The 21696-nt window shown below is 32.1% G+C and overlaps 1 protein-coding gene across 1 annotated transcript; it reads left to right on the forward strand.

The window, feature by feature from the left end:
* The first annotated feature begins 16087 nt into the window (after positions 1-16087).
* Positions 16088-18640, forward strand: LOC133786120 (bifunctional 3-dehydroquinate dehydratase/shikimate dehydrogenase, chloroplastic-like). Its single transcript, XM_062225335.1, has 7 exons — positions 16088-16192; positions 16716-16934; positions 17067-17073; positions 17448-17682; positions 17927-17990; positions 18140-18248; positions 18339-18640. Exons 1-7 carry the CDS (start codon positions 16127-16129, stop codon positions 18527-18529), a joined length of 891 nt encoding a protein of 296 aa, XP_062081319.1. The 5' UTR covers positions 16088-16126; the 3' UTR covers positions 18530-18640.
* The last annotated feature ends 3056 nt before the right edge of the window (positions 18641-21696 follow it).

Raw genomic sequence — 21696 nt, forward strand, 5'->3', positions numbered from 1 at the left:
TACAAAAAAATGCTAGGCATATTAAAAATTACAAAATAATGCTATATTTTGGCACTTTACCCAAAATGTTATTTCCACTTCTTCAACCTTGCTCGATGGTGGTTCGATGGTGCTCGATGCCAGCTCGATGAGACCTTCAAAATCATGATTTTTCATGAAAAAATGACTTTGCTCGATGGTGGTTCGATGGTAGTTCGATAGTAGCTCGATGGTGCTCGATGCCAGCTCGATGAAACCTTCAAAATCATGATTTTTCATGAAAAAATGACTTAGCTCGATGGTGGTTCGATGGTAGCTCGATAGTGATTCGATGGTGCTCGATGCAATTATTGTAAGAGACATAATTTTTCACTCGGGTGTCTGTTTGGGGTGATTTTTTTTTTATTTTGGGTATTTTTTCAAGATCTACACGTTAGACATGTTAATATGCACATTTTTTAAATGTAACACTTGTAAAAAATACAAAAGTGCAAACATACCTCATGTTTAAGACATCTTTTGGTATATTTTTAAGTTTTAAAATTCCCAAATGTGCATATTAACATGTCAAACGTGTAGATCTTGAAAAAATACCCAAAATAAAAAAAAATCACCCCAAATGGACACCCAAGTGAAAAATTATGTCTCTTACAAGAATTGCATCGAGCACCATCGAGCACTATCGAGCCACTATCGAGCTACCATCGAACCATCATCAAGCTAAGTCATTTTTTCATGAAAAATCATGATTTTGAAGGTCTCATCAAGCTGGCATCGAGCACCATCGAGCCACCATTCACTCGGGCCTTCAAGATCAAGATTTTCATGAAAAAATGACTTAGCTCGATGGTGGTTCGATGGTAGCTCGATAATGGCTCGATGATGCTCGATGCAATTCTTGTAAGAGACATAATTTTTCACTCGGGTGTCCATTTGGGGTGATTTTTTTTTATTTTGGGTTTTTTTTCAAGATCTACACGTTTGACATGTTAATATGCACATTTGGGAAGTTTAAAGCTTAAAAATATACCAAAAGATGTCTTAAACATGAGGTATGTTTGCACTTTTGTATTTTTTACAAGTGTTACACTTTACAAATGTGCATATTAACATGTCCAACGTGTAGATCTTGAAAAAATACCCAAAATAAAAAAAAAAATCACCCCAAACGGACACCCGAGTGAAAAATTATGTCTCTTACAATAATTGCATCGAGCACCATCGAACCACTATCGAGCTACCATCGAACCACCATCGAGCTAAATCATTTTTTCATGAAAAATCATGATTTTGAAGGTCTCATCGAGCTGGCATCGAGCACCATCGAGCCACTATCGAACTACCATCGAACCACCATCGAGCAAAGTCATTTTTTCATGAAAAATCATGATTTTGAAGGTCTCATCGAGCTGGCATCGAGCACCATCGAACCACCATCGAGCAAGGTCGATTTTTTGTAGATTTCAGAGTTTCAGATCTGAAAAAAATTACAAAAAAACTCAAAAATCATGTCCAAATCTGTTCGAAATGTAATATTTAGTGTGGTGGTGGTGTGTGGGGTGAGAGAGAGTGAAATAAGAGAGAGAGAGAGAGAGAGAGAAATGAGAAGTGAGGAAGAAGTGGAAAGGGCATTTTGGGTAAAGTGCAAAAATATAGCATTATTTTGTAAATTTTAATATGCCTAGCATTTTTTTGTAATTATAACTTTTATCAAGCATATAAATTGAAATTTCCCTTTTCTAATCACGCACGCACAAGAGCTTGAGAATAAAAATTAAAATGAAAAAAAAGTCTAAATGGTAATGCATAATATGTAGAATAGGGGGGTAGTGTGCCCGACATGTCTATCATGAGCTCCATAAAGCACTCTGTCAGGATCTTATCTTTGAGTGTGCAAAATAGTATATAGCTTATAATAGCTAGACTTACCCCTTAAAAAAACTGGTAAAAGTAGAAAAACACAACCCATGAGCCATCAATCTCTTTAATCTTTTTTATCTATTTCTTATTTCCGGGTGGGAGCCTTGTGGGTTTTCTTTCTTTTTTACTTTACAAAAATTAAAGTTGGGGGCACTGGTGTTTATTATTCCTTCTCTGCAATTTTATGTTTATTGGTTCCCCTAATGCTTGACACCAGAGTTCACATTCAATCATTTTTAGTGGTTGTGTGTGTATGGTTCTGATTCATTATCAAAAGTTTGGCCAAACCAGAGTTAGATATCTTGGGGTCGATTTTTTAAATTCTTACAAATTCATTATGTTATTAGTATTATTATTTTAGAAAGTAAATGTTGACAGGGATTTAAGCATAAACTTATTACTCTTTTATTTATTTTATTTCATGTTTTTGAAAGGCTCTTTGGGATAAAACTTTTGAGCTCAGATTTTTGCTTCAGAAAGCAATTTAAAGTTCAAATAGATCATCTCAGGTATGTTTTAATGGTTAAAACTTATTAATTTGGATTCATATTATTTAAACATATTCAGACGTATATTCTTTTATTCTTTTTAAAATTATACAAGTATATGTTAGAGGAGTTTGAATATCTTAAATATTCATCCATAGTGAAGTAGGTTCTGGGATTATAATTGTGTGCTGCGGTGATAACGGAAGATTGAGAATTTGCATGTCTTAGTGAAGTAGGTTCTGTGATATATATAATTACGTGATGGGGGAGATATAAGGAAGAAAAAGTGTTTGTTGTTTGAATTGATTGAATTATTTGAATTGATATTGACAGATGGTTATGTTACAAATATAGGGGAAGTGCTGTCCGTTTTAAATCATAAAAAATAGTATGAATGATTTAGGTTATGAAAGATTAACGTTTCACTTTCATTTATATTCAAATAGAGCTCAAGTAGTCATATATTTTGAGTACTTCAAGCTTTCAAGTAGTCCTAATCAATTCCTCATTCTAAGTTTGCTCAACAGCATAAACCTGAGTGACATCCTCATATTTCTCTGTTTTTGATGCTAGTAAAGCCTATATAAGAAGAATATGAATTCATCACTTTTACAGAAAATTTTAATTGATTAAAAAACTTGACGCCCTCATTTTCAATTCATACTTACTCCTCGTCTGAATAACTGAAACAAATACTATCTATTTATTTCAAATTGGCATAATTTAACTTTAGTCATCAATCAAATGCTCTAATATTACTACAACTACGGTCTTGTACTCCAAGGAAAGGGATATTATATATATGTACGTATAGAAGAAAACAAGATTAATAGCGTGATGACTTCAAGTTTTGATGATCCAGCTTGATTAATATAATTAAACGACATTAAACGACACAACTAATCATAAGCTCCTAAGCTCACTCTGCCATTACTGGTTTGAGGAAGAACTTGGTTTGCTGATAGAAAAAAGAGCAAGGGAAGAAGAACAAGTTGAGAAGATAGATCCATTGTTGTCTTTACATCTTGGTCTCTTATTTTGTTCTTCAACTAAGCATAGACCAAATGCAAGCTTGATATCAAAACAAGAGACAACATAGTTGCATCGGGATTCATCCTTAAAACTGAAAGTACAGATATCCATGGAAAAAAGATGCCTAAAGAAGTTGCTCGTGTAGTCATTGAGGTAGCCCACGATGAGATGGCTAGGCTACAATTTCCTAATTTGAATGCAGGGATCACTTTGGTAGGTCAAGCAGTTGGGGTACCAGTAGCATGGCATAAACATCTTATTATCGACGAAAGTGAGCGGGGACAGGTAATATCTATAAGTTTTTATCGCCTAACTTATTTTATTTTGAAATTTATTTGATTTTAACTTTTCCTTGGGTCATAAGCAGAATAGAAAGCAAGAAGATATTGAGGCAATGATACCTTCCACTCAACATCCACAACCCCCAAAGCTTCTGCGTGTAGAGCCATTGACATAGGAGGTAGTGTCAATCTCTCACAATGATTCGACATCTATGTCAAGAAATTTGACCTCTTTGTTGAAGTTTGTATCACCATGGGATAATGACTACCACAAGAAGATTAATATCCCATCGCATGTTTTTGGATACAACACGATTGCTATGCTTTTCAAGGATGATGTGATACAATTTTGCAACATGGACAAGATTAGGCAAACTCCAATGATATTGTATTTGAGGTATATATTCATGTCTTTTATAATTTAAAGTTTAAATTATATGCATGCCTTTTATAATTAAATATGATTAACTTATAGGTTGTTGGATGATATACTCCATACCAATGGGTTGGATCATTTGTACGCATTTCAGCATCCAGGTGAAGTTAGTGTAGGTCATGAGAATAAGCGTGCCCAAGCACTTAAAGATCGATTCATTCAAATGGGCGAGAAGCAGTTCCTTATTTGTCCCTGGAATAACAAGTAAGTTTATATTGAGTTTTGAAATGTTAGGTTCATATAGTCATCTTCTAAATATTTGATTGTTTGTTTTCTAGTGAACATTGGATGTTATTGCTATTTCAACCTCACTCACATTCAGTGGCGTTCTTGGATCCCATTAACCATCAATTACACATTGAGATTAAAAATATAGTTAGACTGTAAGTTTATATAAGTTTCATTCCTTAAAGTATATTATCTTTTTAATAGTACTTGTTTGCTAATTAAAATACTTTTATTATGTATAGTGCTTTCACGCTATATGATACGGAAAAAGGAAAAAGAGTTGTAAGTCTAAAGTATTATAGTCCATAAGTAAGTAACATTCAACTTTATAAAACATAAGATTTACATTATAAGTATACTAACAAGTATATGTAATATACTTTTACATTTTTCCATGTTAACACTGCCGACAACAACCAAAAACCACAGAGTGCGGTATCTACTGCATGAAGTATGCTAGGGATCTCATTTCACAACAAAGAACCAGAGCATATCTATCGAATAATGTAATAACTAAATGTGTTTACCTTTTAACTTTAATAATGTTATATTTAATTTCATAAATATTTGACATGTAACTTATAATTTAAATTATTTGCAGTTCAATTCAGATTTACCATATACTGATGCTGAACTTAATGAAGTTCAAGAAGAGTGGGCAAAATATATTCTACCGCATCTCGTTAAATGATGGCATGCATGCTTAGTACCTATGTGAGGGGATTTAGTCATTTTTTGAACTTCTCTATTTCTTTTATTAGAAATTGTTAGAACAAATCAAATACAGAATCAATTTAACAAATTATAGGTTGAGTTAATTTAGCTTTTTGAGGTGCATACTATGCAAAAGATTCATTTTATGACAAATTTTTTTAGAACTATGTATTTCTTTTATTTAGAAAGTGTTAGAATTAATCAAATATAAAGTTAATGCTACAAATGTTAATTTAATTTAATTTTTGATGTGTATTCTTTTACTACAATTTTTGGGTTGATTTTGAAACCAGGGGGCATTGACAACATATTTGCAATGTCCTCTGGTGTGGAAACTTTGCGACAGTTAAAAATTGTCACCATAGACAGTTAATCACGACACTTAATAACTGTCGGCGTTGCCAGCAACAACGACACCTATTAACTGTCGGCGTAGCCAGCAACGACGTCATCTAATAACTGTCGGCATTGCCAGCAACGGTGACACCTAATAACTGTCGGCGTTGCCAGCAACGGCGACACCTAATAGTTGTCGGCGTAGCCAACAACGGCGACACCTAATAACTGTCGGCGTAGCCAGCAACGACGATACCTAATAACTGTCGGCATAGCCAGCAATAGCGACACCTAATAACTGTCGGCGTAACTATCCTATGCCGGCATAGGCAAATACGACAGTTAGTCGACTGTCGTCGTTGCTCAATAGCGACAGTTAAAAACTGTCGTGAAATCCAATTTTTGTAGTAGTGATTTCTTGTAAAAAGTCCCAATCAAGGGTATCATAAGCCTTTTGAAGATCAATTTTCATCAAACAAGCAGGTCGCGCACTCTTCCTTCCATAATGTCTCACTAAATCTTGACAAATCATGATGTTGTGAGCTATAAACCTCCCTTTAACAAAGTCACTTTGATTTTCTGAGATGATGGAGGGCAGAACCTCTCTCAGCCTAGCACAAATCATCTTAGTGGCCACTTTATACACTACATTACAGCAGGCAATCGGCCTATAATCACTCACATTCTGAGGACATTTCAACTTAGGGATGAGTGTGATAGTAGTAGAGTTGATTTCTTTTAAAAATTTCCCCGAGTGAAGAAAAGAAAGAACTGCTTTAACCAAATCCTCACCTGTAATATCCCAAGTATGCTTGAAAAAAGCACTGCTTTACCCATCAGGTCCTGGAGCCTTATCGTTTGGAATCGATTACACTGCAGCCTTGACCTCAGCTTCAGTAAATCTCTTTACCAAGAACTCAGCTTGGCTCTCCGAAATAACCTGCCCTTCTTGAACAATACTAGCAATCACTGATTTCCTTCTCGCCACTTTCATTCCCAACAAGTCTGAATAATACTCTTGAAAAGCATGGCTCACTCCATCTTGAGTATCGTGTCGGTTCCCTTGAAGATCCCAAGTAGAATAGATTGCATTTTGAATTCTTCTGCTTCTAATACTATTATGAAACAGTTTCGTGTTTTGATCCCCTTCTTTCAACCACTGAATTTTCACTTTCTGCTTAAGAAATTGTAACATATCCTCATGAGCCTCTACATACTTTTCCCTTATGATTTCTCAATGTTGTCCACGTCTTGTCAATCGTCATCTAAAATGTTATAAGAGTGTGAGTTTTAGTAATGTTAATAGAAATGGATAACAAAGGAGATTTGTTATCATTTTTTAAATCTTATGCAATATTATAATATCTTATGCTATTTTATGATGTTTTATTAGATAATGTTATTTATAAACAAATAATTTTTTTTTCCTAAACTAATTTATTATTTATTCATAATTTTTAAATATAATTATCAATTACTATATTCATGTAATTTATAACAATTTAATATTAGATAATGTTATTCAATAAACAAATTAAATTAAATTATTTAATTAGATAATATTATATCAAACTTTTATTATTTAATTAATAAAAAATAATTAAAAATAAATTATTATTTATTCATAATTTTTTAAAATTTTATTAAATATAATTATCAATTTTTATATTCATGTAATTTATATTAAACAATGTTATTCAATAAACAAATTAAATTAAATTATTTAATTAGATAATATTATATCAAACTTTTATTATTTAATTAATTAAATTATTAAAAATTAATCAAAAAATAAATTATTATTTATATAAATATTTATTCTTAATTTTTTAAACTTTTATCAAATATAATTATCAATTTCTATATTCATGTAATTTATAACTATTTAATATTAGATAATGTTATTCAATAAAAAAAATAAATTAAATTATTTAAATAGATAATATTATATCAAACTTTTATTATTTAATTAATTAAATTAATAAAAAAACAATTAAAAATAAATTATTATTTATTCATAAATTTTTAAAATTTTATTAAATATAATTATCAATTTTTATATTCATGTAATTTATATTAAACAATGCTATTCAATAAACAAATTAAATTATTTAATTAGATAATATTATATCAAACTTTTATTATTTAATTAATTAAATTATTAAAAATTAATCAAAAAATAAATTATTATTTATTCTTAATTTTTTAAACTTTTATTAAATATAATTATCAATTTCTATATTCATGTAATTTATAACTATTTAATATTAGATAATGTTATTCAATAAACAAATTAAATTATTTAATTGGATAATATTATAACAAACTTTTATTATTTAATTAATAAAAAATAAATTATTATTTATTCATAATTTTTTAATTTGTAATAATAATAATAATTTTACAAATTAATTATTATTTAACTTTTAGACTAATTTATTTTTTAAATAATTAGATAAATTTTATTAATTTTTTTATTCATTATTTTATTAATAATATTTTAAACTTATCATTTCTGTGTCAATATCCCTGTAATTGATGGTTGTAGTCAACATCCATCAATCACAAACATATCGGGACAGATAAAATAAATTAACTTCTAATTAACTACTAACTAATTTTTTTCTTCTATTTTTACAAATTATAATAATAATAATTTTAGAAAATAATTATTTGTCATCAAATCATTCATCTTTGCAGGATTTCACAAAACCAACCGAAAGAAACATGTTTAGTAAATGAAAAGGGCAGCCAAAACAACAGAATAACTTCGAAAGGTAAACAAAATAACATCATTTGTGGATTATTACATACATTTATATATATATATGAATATATAAATTATAAATATACCTTATAGCAACATTTTAAAATTCCTCTACTTTTTAAAAATTCATATACACGGTGCATATCAATAATAGAGAAAAATCATTGTATTTAAAACTAAATGATTTGCTCACCTCAGGAAGAGCCACCAGATTGCTCACGGAAGATGCCGACCGACTGTTAAACCCAAAAAAGAAAAGAACAAAAAATGGAGTTGTTTATCAAGAAAGAAAACAAGAACTAGAATCCACAAAACCAAACGAAAAAAGAAAAGAAAGAAAGAGAATTAATATATATATAATAAAACCAAAACAAACCTGTGCAAAAAATTTCCCATCGGAGAAGAGAAGAGAAGTTTTCGTTCGGAGAAGAGAAGAGACGCAGAGAAGAAATGGGCTGTGCAAATGCCTATTATTGTTGAGCATTAGCGGCGGGTCCCGCCGCTATTATTTTTTCTGCCGCCATTAATATTATTAGCGGTGGGTAGCCCGCCTCTAATAAAAGGTGATTACCCGCCGCTGATACTATTAGCGGCGGATAGTCCGCCTCTAATATAGGTGATTATCCGCCGCTAATAAATTTAAAAAAAATGTTCCCGGGCTTTTATTTTGGAATATTAGCGGCGGAGGCCCCGCCGCTACTAGTGGTACAATCCGCCGCTAATATATTTTTAAATACTCGCTTATTATTAGCAGCGGACCCCCAAGTCCGCCGCTAATATACTGTACATTACAGGCGGACATGGTCCGCCGCTAATATTTACGCCACTAATAGGCTTTATTCTTGTAGTGGAGGGAGTGAGAGAGAGACAGACACAAAGAGAAAAGAGGGATATGTTAAGAAGGAGAGAGTGAGAGATGGATGTAAGGGCGGCTAAGGTTTAAAATTGAGAGAGAAGATAGTAAAAGAGAAATTTGGGGGGAGAGAGAGTCATAATAATAATAATAAAAACGTGGGAGAGTGATTATAGGAAATAATTGTCAGGTTAAAGTATGAGAGAGAATGTGTGTAGGAAACGTGAGTGAGAGAGTTTTCTTTTTATTTTTTTATTCTTTTATTTTTTTGAATAATTGTCAGGTTATATATATTAGGCGAGACATCAAACGTCTCCCTTGGGAAGACATGCCAGACATCTAACGTCTTCCCTGGGGAGACGTCCCATGTGGCACGTCTTCCCAGGGGAGATATTAGATGTCTGGCACATCTTCTCAGGGAAGACGTTAGATGTTCTTACATGTCTAATATTTTATAAATAAATAATTTTATATTCATATTTTTAAATTAACGACTCCTACCACTTTTAATGACTTACTTAGGTAGTCATCAACAAGAACTTTTAATGACTTACACCATTAGACTTTAAATATCCCTGAATACTTTTAATAACTTACACCATTATAGAGAGTCATTAAAAGTGAAAATTGTTGTAGTGACTGATTTTTCTCGAATCCTGGAGGAATTTTCATATAGACCTCTTCAGCTAAATCACCATGCAAGAAAGCATTATGTACATCCATCTGATGAACTTCCCACCTTTTGACGAATGCGATTGCAAGAAAAGTATGAACTGTCACCATTTTTGCAACGGGAGCAAAAGTCTCATACCTTCTACCTAATGATGACCAAATATGACAAGCCTAGCTTTCAATCTCTGCAAATTTCCTTACTCATCGTACTTTTCAGTATATACCCATTTACTTCCTAGAGCTTTCTTCCCATGGGGTAATTTTTGCAAGACCCAAGTGTCTTGATCTTCCAAAGCCCGTATCTCTTCGGCCATAGCCTTTCTCCAACCTTCATATTTTACAGCTTCCTTAAAAGTTTTAGGAGGATTGTCTGCAGCTGCAGTTACTGCTGCTATATATTTTCTATGGTTATCATAAAAAAATATCACAAGACACAAAGTGTGAAATATGATAAGGAGTACCTGAGGAAGTTGGTGAAGAAGATGAGTTTGTAGAGGGACTTTTCTTTTTCACAATGGTACGAGTCACAAAGTCACGATAGCGAGAATTAGGTAATTTTGAACATTTGCCTCTTCCCAGTTCTATCACTATCTTCGCACATGAGTATCACCTATAGGTGCATCTACAACCACCGAGTCTTGGGTCGCCTCTAAACCCCCTTCACGTCCCTGACCATCATCACCCCTATCTCCATATTACCCCTTATCTATGTATTACTCCCCCTGCTCCATAGTGTCCTCAATGGCAGCAGGAAATATATCATGACAAGCCACCCCTTCACATACAAAGTCATCAAATTCGTCCTCATAAAAAGATTGAGTACTCACGTTATGAATAGAAGCATTATCAAATGGTACAACTCTATGTTCACACAATGGAAACACATTTTCAAAAAATTTAACATCCCTAGAAACAAAGATCTCTTTTGTTTCTAAATCATAAAACTTCCATCCCTTTTTAAAAAATGGGTACCCCAAAAAAATGCACTTACGACTTCTATTAGCAAATTTGTCTCCTTGATGTTTTTGATTATGAGCGTAACATAAACAACCCAAACACACGATTGGCTTGTAAATTAGGAACATGACCAAACAAACATTCATAAGGTGTCTTATAATTAAGAACACTAGAAGGTGTGCAATTTATTAAGTAACATATCACCATCACACACTCTCTCCAAAATTGAATAGGCAAATGCCCTTGAAAACACAAAGCACGTGCGACGTTTAAAATATGTTGATGTTTACACTCAACACAACCATTTTGTTGTCGGGTCTCAACACAAGAAGTTTTAAAAATAATGACATGTTTCTCAAAATAGTCTGTTAAGCATGTAAACTCAGTTCCATTATCACTTCTAACACGCTTAATATGCTTATTAAATTTCCTTTTAACCAATGCAACAAAATTCGAAAACATGATGCCAACTTCCAATTTATTATAAAGCAAATAAACCCAAACTGTTTGTGAAAAATCATCCACAATAGTCAAAAAAATAAGAAGCCCCACATGAAGAATGGGTCTGATAGGGTCCCCACAAATCACAATGAATAAGTTCAAAAATCCTACTAGCAGAACTACTACTAATAGGAAAATTGTCTCGATGTTGCTTTACATGGAAACATACATTACAACCATTTTTATTCAAACCACTAAATTGACTCACAAACAAAAACTTCCAAAGAACTTTCTCTGAAGGATGCCCCAGACGCTTGTCCCATAACTCTATGGACTCATCATCGTTAACAGCTAGGACCTTGGCGTGTGGGACACCACAGAAAAAGAAAAGCCCATCCTTGCGCTCACCCACTCCAATCAACTTCCTCATCACTCGGTCCTGTATAGCACACAAAGTATCAGTGATTTGAACAGTACATTTATGCTTTTCTAAGATTTAGGTCACAGAGATCAAATTACAATCCAAATTGGGAACAAATAACACATTATTAAGTCTCAAATTGCTCAATAACACCACACTTCCCTCATGTGTGGCGTCTGCAGACCGACCATCTGGAAATTGAACAGGACAATGACTAATTGTCTTCAGATCAATTAACGATTTTAATGTACCTGTGACATGATGAGTGGCCCCAGTATCGAGTATCCATAAACACTTACCCGTCAAACGATCTTTGGGCTTTGGAAAATTAAGAAGATCAAGAATGGTCTACCATTGGGTAGGTGTAATGCTAGATAATTTGTTGCCTCTAAAGTGTTTGGCAATGCCTGAGAAGTACTCACCTATCCCGAAGAGCCAACAGTGGTTTTGTTTGCGCGAACCAACGGGGCACCACTGGTGCTTTTGGTTATGCACTACACCAAACACCCATTACCATAACACATCATTATAATAGTATTTAAAAAGAGTTATTGTATATGTGAATAGTCAAAGTAAAAATAAAAAAGGGCGGTATAATTTTGGGAGCCCGCGCTTTAAGTGGTCTCTAATTATTTTTTCCTCTTTCTTTTTTAATTACAAAGCTAGAAAAATTTCTGGAAACATAAATATTGTTCGACTCCTCCGCCTATAGTGTCTCCGAAGTCTCCGAAGTCCTCCGTCTGCAACATTTGGGTCTTCGGTCGGCTCCATCTTCGACATTTCCAATCTTCTACAGATTATTGTTTGTGGTATTATTTCCAATCTGCTTTTTATCAATTTGATTCTAACAGCTTGTGTTTGTGGTATTGTTTCATAAAACCTAACCCGCATATGTTGAGCTAACTTCTCTCATTTTTATTCATCTTTCTCTTACTGGGTCTGAATCGAAAAATACAGAGCTTTCATATTCTATTCAGCTATTTTGGGATTCTTTCTTCCACAAGAAAAAGGTAACACAACCACGTATCTTTTGTTATTTTTTTCTTCTATACTTGTTATTGTCTTTTGGGATTATGTTTTTCTTTGCTTTATGAGGATTTTTGTTATTGTGGTTCTGATTTGTTTTTAAACAATAAGGCAAGGTAACAACAGAAGCAGTCCCACCAAATGAGCTCAAAAACTGCTAAACAAACACCAATAACAATAAACAAAGGACAGATTTAAAGTTTCACAAAAAATACCACAAAGCAGCAATTGTCGGGAAGTAATACTTTTAGCCTCTTATAGTATTATTAAGAGTATTACTGTTACATTTAAATTTTGGCTTTGAACAGGCACAATTTACTAGCTTAGCTCTCAAGTACACGATACCACACCACACCTAGTTTGAGCAATAGCATTTTGTGGCATTATTGAAGAATTCCAATCAACCAAATACACTCTGGTTTGAAATGCACATAATGACCAATTAGTGGTGCATTTATTTCAAAAACTTAGTTGCATTCTACCTAGGAGGAAAACCCAATATTCTTAGTTGTAGAGAAATACAGAAATGGGTAGGTAGGTAATGATATAATCTCTTACCATTCATTTAAGGGAGCTGGCAGAGCATCAGAGAAATCAATCGGCTGAATTCTCCTTGCTTGTTGTGAATTCTCTAGAGAAGTAAAAGGCCAAGTTTTTTTTTTCAATTATGGTTTGGATAGTCTATTTTTTTTTTTTTAAATCACAACAAATATTTTATTATATTTAAGTTAATTTTATTAATTAGACCAAGGATAAAATATGTAATCTAAGTTTTTTTTTAAAAAAAAATTAAAACTGAAAACAACTTCCCTTTTTTATTCAAAAGATCTTTATGAAGAAGTTAATGGACATTTACTTCCTCATAGAGATTTAAAATTCATAAAACACTTTTGAAAATTCATCCAAACACACTTAAAAAAGTAACATTTAGGCTTTGGAAAAGTTTCAAAGCCATGTCAAATAGGCCCTCTGAATGATTTGTTTAAGACCTATGAATGTCGGGCTATGTGGTTATGTTCATAGTTCAATTGCTCATGTGTTAATATGTAGGTTCAAAGACAAATAATAAAGAAAATGTACTATTTGTTTTAAATGGGCTTGGTGATTGGCTAATTTATTTCTGTCATTGATTTGATATCATTGACAGTTATAGGACTCTTTTGGATTATAATTTAACTTTATTTTCTGATTAGTTTTGTTTTATGATAAAAAAATGCAAGGTTGCTCAATGCTGTTGCAAGTGGTTGTCCTGATGTTATACGGTTCCTTACAATTATGGCAATATGTAATACAATAATACCAGTACAGAGGTGATTTTGCTTCTATATGTATTTTTTTTTTCTGTTTTTGATGGTTTTACAATCTTTTGATTTTCCCATAGATTAAGAAGATTACCATTTATTGTGATAGCATGTAGGAGATATGGAAGACAAAATAAATGCAATTATATACGGATTTTGATCTTTGCATATTTCTTTTGCTCTTTGTAGCAAAAGTGGTGCTATCATGTACAAGGCGCAGTCCCAGGATGAGGATGCACTTGTCCAAGCTGTTGCTCAGTTCCATATGGTTTTCTTCAATAAAAGTGGAAATATTCTTGGTACGCTGGTTTGTTCTTTACTATTTGGATATTCTGTTTTGATCTAAGGTTTGGCTATTTGATATTGATCAATATATTACAGAGATCACGTTCAATGCTTCTACACTTCGGGTTTTATTTCACTTTTATAAGTGATGATGCATTTCTCTCTCTCTTCAGGGTGTGATTGAGTGCCCTGTTCCTGACAAAGACATTAGAAGATTTGATGCAAATTTACGGTTGTTTCCTCCTTTTATTGATAACGATCTGTGCCCATTAACCATTAAAAACACAATTCTTCAGTCATGTTACTTGCGGAATACCGAATGGGCATGTGGAGTAGCTGTTTATACAGGCAAGTTTGTTTATTCTAGTTGTCAAGGCCATATTTTAATGCATACCTCTTTGTTCATGCATGCACATATTTGTTTTGTTTTGAAGCAATAAGAAAAGGGAAGTTCTCATAAATGGTAAATGACCTTATGCAGTATATGAAAAAAATTATGAATAAAGTATGAAAATTTGTACTTTAATCATGACATATGCTGGTGAAGTCGACAACTTTTATATTAATTATCAACATCAATATGCCAAGGGAAATATCTTAGTACCTCCCAAACTTGCTATTGTATCTTAAGAAATAATAATTGATAAAACTTGTATTTCTGATTAATGGGAATAGCACAAATTTAAGTGAGTCATGCTTCTTCTTCTTCTTCTTCTTCTTCTTCTTCTTCTTCTTCTTCTCTCTCTCTTTCTCTATCTATCTATCTATCTATCTATCTATATATATATATATATATGTCTCTCTTTAAAGGCTGTCGTGTGGTTGATGGCTTTAGTGCCTACAAATTTTGTACCTTCTCTGCAATCTGACCAATTTCAGTTATGGAAGTTTCCAGAGGATTGATGCACCCAGCTGTATTTTCTTTCCTTTTGGATTTTGGATTATGGATTATGGATTTTGTGTCTATTTTTATATTTTTCTTTCCTTTTTTGTGATGCAAACCAAGTGTGTGTGAAAATGCCTCAATGGACTAAGATTGTGAAATTTAGTGAATGATTCTTCTATAGGCTAATGTAGTTGTTGCTTATTGTTCTCTAGGCCTTTTTTTTATTTCAGTTTTAAATTTGGAAGTATATATTATGGAATGACCTAGATAGTTGATTCTTTGAAGATGAATTTTTTAGATAATATTTTTAAACATTTTATTCCTAAAGATGATATGAATCTTAATTTTTATTTTGTTGCTCCTTAATGATAAATTGAGGCACCTAGCCATTATGAAGGAAAGTATATAGAATAATTTATTGGAGTATCTCCAAATGCAGCTCACGGATAGGGCTATGGACGAGGTTGGAGGGCTTGGGCTTGCAGAGGGTCATGGATGGCTCGGTCTCACGGAGAGGTGATGGGTCAAAACTTGAAAAACTTGAAAAGTAGGAAACCTCGCTGAACCCATTATTTTCATGTTGCTGGTATGTTCTATAAATTTCTGGCTGTCTTTTTCCTGTGATGTCTAAATAAACACAAGTGTGAAAAGTACAAAGTATATTTGATTAAATATTTGCACTCTAGTCATGTTGACTGTTATATACGAAATGGGGAGTCTTATGCAGGATTAAATCAATACTTAGAGTTCTCAACTGTAACTTTAATGAAATTTATTTGGAAAAAAAAAAAAGATGAATGTTTTAGCTGCTGGTATGTTCATTTTTTGCTAGCTAAAAAAATAATATTATATCAGCTTAAAATGCAAACAGACTGTTAGATTAAGGACTAATATATATATATATATCAAAATTAAAAAAAAAAGGACAAAACCTTGAACCTTAGAATGATCAGCAAATTTTATAAATTCTATTTGGGTTTTCTTAGCAAGAAACTTTATTCTATGATCTCCTTGCATTACCTTTGATAGAGTCTCACCATTGTTTAATGTTATACTTTTTTAGACCAACATGGGAAGGTGGTCAGTACAATGGCGATGAAAAAATGCGACAGGATGCACTTCGATTGGCCATGGAATACGGGGCTGATTACATTGATGTTGAGCTCCAGGTTACTTCTTTTATGAAATCTACAACTTTAAAATGATTCTCATGTTGCATATTTTTCCTGTAAAAATGATCACATCATAGAAATATTTTCATTGGTGACTTAAAAAAAATACACGCACGCACATATGTTTATATAGATCCATATTGGTATCCATTTCTTCCTTCATGGATTTTATAATGCTCCCTGATGGTTGAAGGAACTGTCCAAGAATCCTTTACCTGATTTTTATGCGAGTCTTTGTGTCATTCACTTGTCAGTTACAAGTTTTAACTGCAGGTATAACATAATTTTTTGTTTCATATCTAAACAATACCCACAGTAGTAGGATTTACGGAAGCTTAGTTATCAAAAACAGACCAAAAAAAGTGGAGTATATTATTTTAATGTCACTGAATACATACGGCTCATAGCAAGTGTTGTATTCACAAGATGTTTGGAAGTTATTTTGTGTACAGTTTTTATTAACCCGATTTCCACCACTATGGTACCATGATTGATTTTTGCCTGCTACCTCTGTGTGAAGGTTGCTCATGAATTCATTCAATCCATAGCTGGAAAGAAGCCTGAAAATTTTAAGATTGTTGTTTCTTCTCATAATTATCAAAATACCCCATCTATGGAGGATCTTGGTAATCTTGTTGCAAAAATACAAGCAACTGGAGCTGACATAGTGAAGTTTGGAACATCTGCCTTAGATATAACTGATGCGGCACGTGTTTTCCAGATAACTGTGCATTCTCAGGTATCCCAAATTCAAGCTTCTCTCTAGTTTCTTGTTTCTGTAAATCCAGAAACATTAGTCAATATTGTGTGTTTATGACAGATGCTACGACTTTATAGCAATTTATGACTGCATTTTAATCATAAGTTGCAGTTCCTCTGTACACTAGATGTGTGTATGACTAGTGCAAGAAGCATATATTCCAAATTAATACCTGTTAGCAGTTCTATACAAGTTATGAGTGGACATCGAGTCTGTTTTCTTCTTATTGAGGAATATCTTTATCCAATCAAGTTATTTGGTGGCTGGAACGTTAGCTAGTATGGTAATTTGGTTAGAAAACATAGCTTCCATCAATCAATTGACCTTAGTTTATGTCTAAAAGTTTTGGATAGGAGTATATAATTTTAAAGTTTCCTCTCTTTTCCCATTTCTAGGAAATTTTCTGTTTAGTATTAATGCTGGATTTTGTACCTCTTATTTTCATCTTCTTTATATGATGTGAACACATTAATTTACTAACTGGAAATTCAGGTTCCAATAATAGCACTGGTTATGAGCTTCTACATTTATACAATTTCAGACAGATAGGGCCCGACACAAAAGTGTTTGGTGTTATTGGAAAGCCAGTTGGCCAAAGCAAATCACCAATTTTGTATAATGAGGCCTTCAAGTCAGTTGGTTTTAATGGAGTTTATCTGCATTTGTTGGTAGATGACATTGCAAATTTTCTCCAAACTTACTTGTCTGCAGATTTTGCGGGATTCAGGTTCAGTTTTTTTCTTTTTAATATTAAAGTATTTTGTTAACAAAACTTGTTCTAACTCTCGTTAAACAAAGCCCATACTTCTGGAATTTTCGTATGACCACTGATAAGCATTGATATTATAAATATGTATATTTATATATAACTTGTGTTGTATGGGAGAGATGTATTTGAAAAAAAAATTTGTGTAGTTGGAAGTGAAATTTTGATGGCATGCTTGTATTAAAATTAATTCTGTCAAATACAGTGTCACCATTCCTCACAAGGAAGCTGCACTCACGTGCTGTGATGAGGTTGATCCAGTTGCCAAGGTAATTGGCAAATCATTCATGTTATGTGTTGTCTGACCGTATAATTTGTAGTATGACTGAATTTCTAATCTTTTATTGTTCAGTGTATTCTATTTTTATTTTCAAGATTTTCTCATATGTGAATGGTTTATCTCTTGATACCATACAAGTCAATAGGAGCTGTTAATTGCATTATAAGGAGACAAAGTGATGGGAAGTTATTGGGATTCAATACAGACTATATTGGTGCCATTTCTTCCATTGAAGATGGATTACGAGGTTTATTTTTTTAACTGCGATATATTTTTTCTTGGCATCAATTGTTGTATCTGTAAGCCTTTCCTGTTTGTTTCTCCTTCATGCATACAGGTTCGCTTAATGCTAGCAGTATGACTGGCTCACCTTTAGCTGGTAAATTGTTCGTTGTCATTGGTGCTGGTGGTGCTGGCAAGGCGCTTGCATATGGTGCTAAAGAGAAGGGAGCAAGGGTTGTGATTGCCAATCGTACCTATGGTTCTCTTCTATCTTTGTTATCTTTCTTGTTGTTGTTTTTTAACTGACTTTGCTACTCTGATTTTATGTTGACATAGCTCCATGAATATTATGATCTACTTTTTCAATCAAATTTTCTTTTTTATTCTTCTGCTTGTGTCTCTTGTTAGTAATATATTGATTTTTTTGTTTAGAAAGCCTGCTAGTTATTCTCCTTGATAGTGAATGCCAGTTTACCAGTTTAAAAAATAGGATTCCTCTGGTTTTGTTTACATGTTTTCTTAATGATCTAAAGTCATAGTTCGTGGTCATATCTAAGCTTATGCTTTCTACATATACTCATGTGAAGTGATCTCATGTTTGTCATTTATTCTTTTAAATTTCTCTTGAGAGTTTAGCTGTGGAATAAAAGAGACATTGGTAACTATGCTCTCTCTGATATATTTTACTTGGAATTTCTGAAATAAGAATAATGTTGTTGCAGGTATTGAGACATAAAAAGGGAAAGTACGTGGTTGGTGTCATATGCAACGGTGGCGGGGGAGCTTCTTCACTTGTTCTTGAGCTCATGTAAGACCTGTAATTGTTTTTGAGCTTATCTTGATTGAATTCTCCTGATCGGCTAGCCAGCTTACAAATAAAGCTAATTGGCTAACCCAATTGTACTCATCACTTGGTTCATTTTCAATAATTAGAATCAATTTCTCATCATGATTCATATCAATAGAATAGCAAAACTTTTTGCTTATTCTTGCATTGTTGAGAGGAAATGATATTATATTATCATGGGTTTAGCTTAGACTACATATATTCAATAGGACTCAGCTTTACCAAACTAGCAAATGCTAATCTATTTTGTGCGACTTCAGTTAATTGTTTCTTTTGCTCACCTGTTATAACTTGATGAAACCAAAAAAGAAAAAACTGCTAGTATTTCCTTTATATCTTATGTGGAGACTTGGAAATTATGGTTTTTGACACTCTTAAGTAAAATACTCATTTCCGAGTAGTTTCGAAGTAGAATGGTTTTTGTTTGCTTTGGTGTAGTTGTGAATCCATTATTTTGTATGTGGTGTCCTTTCTTGGATATAATTTCCATAGCATTTTTCTTGAAGTAATTTGTGATGCTAGATAATAACAATAAAATATTTTTTTGTTTATTTTGCAGATGTGACAAGCGAAGTATAAAAGGATACTTAAGACTCCTTGAAAGTAGTAACTTTGTTTATTTATTTGTGTTGAAAGTAGTAACTTTTAGACTCCGTGAATACTTAAAGAATATTTTGTTGTTGATGACAGTATTGAATGTTTTAAACTAAATTGTGGATTGTTAAATCAATGTAGAATGTTCTTATTTTTTGTTATTTGAAAGTCAAGTTCATTTGATGATGCTAGTATATATTAGAAAGTTAATTTTAATTATATAAAAAAAATTAAAATATAATAAAATAAATTAGTGTAATATAAATAAATATATAATGAGAATTTAAATATATCTAAATATAACAATAATACGAAAATTGAGTTATAATATATATTACAATAACACTTTTTATGCAAAGAATTATGTTATGGAAACTTCATTATATAACACAAATAATGTGTTATACTAAAGTGTAGTATAACACAAAAAAAGTGTTATAGTAAAGTGTAGTATAACACAAAAAAAGTGTTATACTAAAGTGTAGTATAACACAAAAAAAGTGTTATAGTATCGACTATAAATAACATAATTCAACACTTATCTATATATTAAAATAACACAGAAATTGTGTTATCGTTGACAGTACAATAACACATCTGTATAACACTGATAAAGTGTTATGGTAAGTACCCTGACCTACGATCTTAACACATCAGAAAGTGTTATCGTAGGTTTTGATAACACATTTTTGGTGTTATTAAAAGCATTTTTTCTTGTAGTGATGGCAGCTGCATCATCGGCCATGTTGGAAAAAATTGTCGCACCAAACTCTTGGTAAAAAAAAGTGTCTCCTCCAACCTTGCTTTTGATACCATGCCAAGATTGATCTCAATTCTTTATATCATTCAAAACGCAGTGCCCACATATATACAAATTACATCATCAAAAAGAGGAAAAAGATCTTGCACCCCAAGACTCTCTCCTATAATAACTATACATAAAATTAGAATTAATGACAGAATATATCCTATTACTTCTCTCTAAAAAATCCCCACTCTCTCACTATAAAACTCATTTATCCTCAATTTCGGCTCTCCTATGGTTAGATTTTGAGTTTCATTCCAAGATTTGAAGGTATGTTTGTGTTTTTTTTTCAATTTTTTTTATTATTGTGTTATTTTGAATCCAAGATTTATGTGTATTTTTTTGTTTTTATGAAGTATTTTTTGTTGATTTGGTGTCTACAAACACATTCCAAGATTGGCCCAACTCCTATTGGTAAGATTTCGAATTTTTTTATTTTGGTTTTTTTCACCATTTTTGTTTTGATTTTTCCTCTTGCTACCAGCCATCATATGTATGGTTCCAGGAGAAACTCCGGCAGCATTCTGACATCGCCTCAGCCCCCTCCACTCCTCCATAACCCCGGTTCATTGGGTGTCTTCATAGTTGTTGTTATAGGTATATATATATATAAATATATTTGTTATTTAAATAATTAGATTAAAAAACAGATTTGAGTTTAATTAATTTGTATGAAAATGTGTTGTATAATTATAATTGAAAATATAATATTTGAGTGTTAATTTTTTAGTTTTGGATAATTAATTTGAGTGTTACTTTTTTAATTTGAGTGTTAATTTTTTAGTTTGAGATAATTAATTTGAGGGTTACATTATTATAGAGATTGAGTTAATAAAGTTAGATTAATAGATTGAGTTGATAAAGTTATATTATTGGATTGGTTTTTTGTTGTTGTTAAAATTGGCATTTGTTGTTGTTAATTTTTTTTAATCTTAGTGTTGATGAATATTGATACTTTGTTTTTGTTTTTGGTGTTGTTGTTTTCTAGTGAAATTACGATATTTTGCATAATTAATAAAATTAAGACTAATAGTTGTATGTGTATTGTTCTGTGTATGTTCAGAGTCTGGATATTTTTTATGTGTTATTTGCAGGATTTTAAATTTTGGGATAAATAAAAATATAGTCGTTATGCTGCCGAATTTTTTATAGAACTGTAAAATTTAGAGATATTGTGAATATTATACTACAAATAAAGGTACCTTTTAGTGACAACTTTTTAGTCAC

This window comes from Humulus lupulus, chromosome 6, assembly GCF_963169125.1.
Source record: "Humulus lupulus chromosome 6, drHumLupu1.1, whole genome shotgun sequence".
In the NCBI taxonomy this organism is placed as follows: Eukaryota; Viridiplantae; Streptophyta; class Magnoliopsida; order Rosales; family Cannabaceae; genus Humulus; species Humulus lupulus.

Bases quoted from the DNA above. Each gene is read 5' to 3' on its own strand.
- LOC133786120 (XM_062225335.1), top strand. From the start codon at position 16,127: ATGCGACAGGATGCACTTCGATTGGCCATGGAATACGGGGCTGATTAC. The intron at 16,193-16,715 runs GTTACTTCTTTT...CTCTGTGTGAAG, and splicing joins ACATTGATGTTGAGCTCCAG to GTTGCTCATGAATTCATTCA. The intron at 17,991-18,139 runs GTAATTGGCAAA...ATACCATACAAG, and splicing joins AGGTTGATCCAGTTGCCAAG to TCAATAGGAGCTGTTAATTG.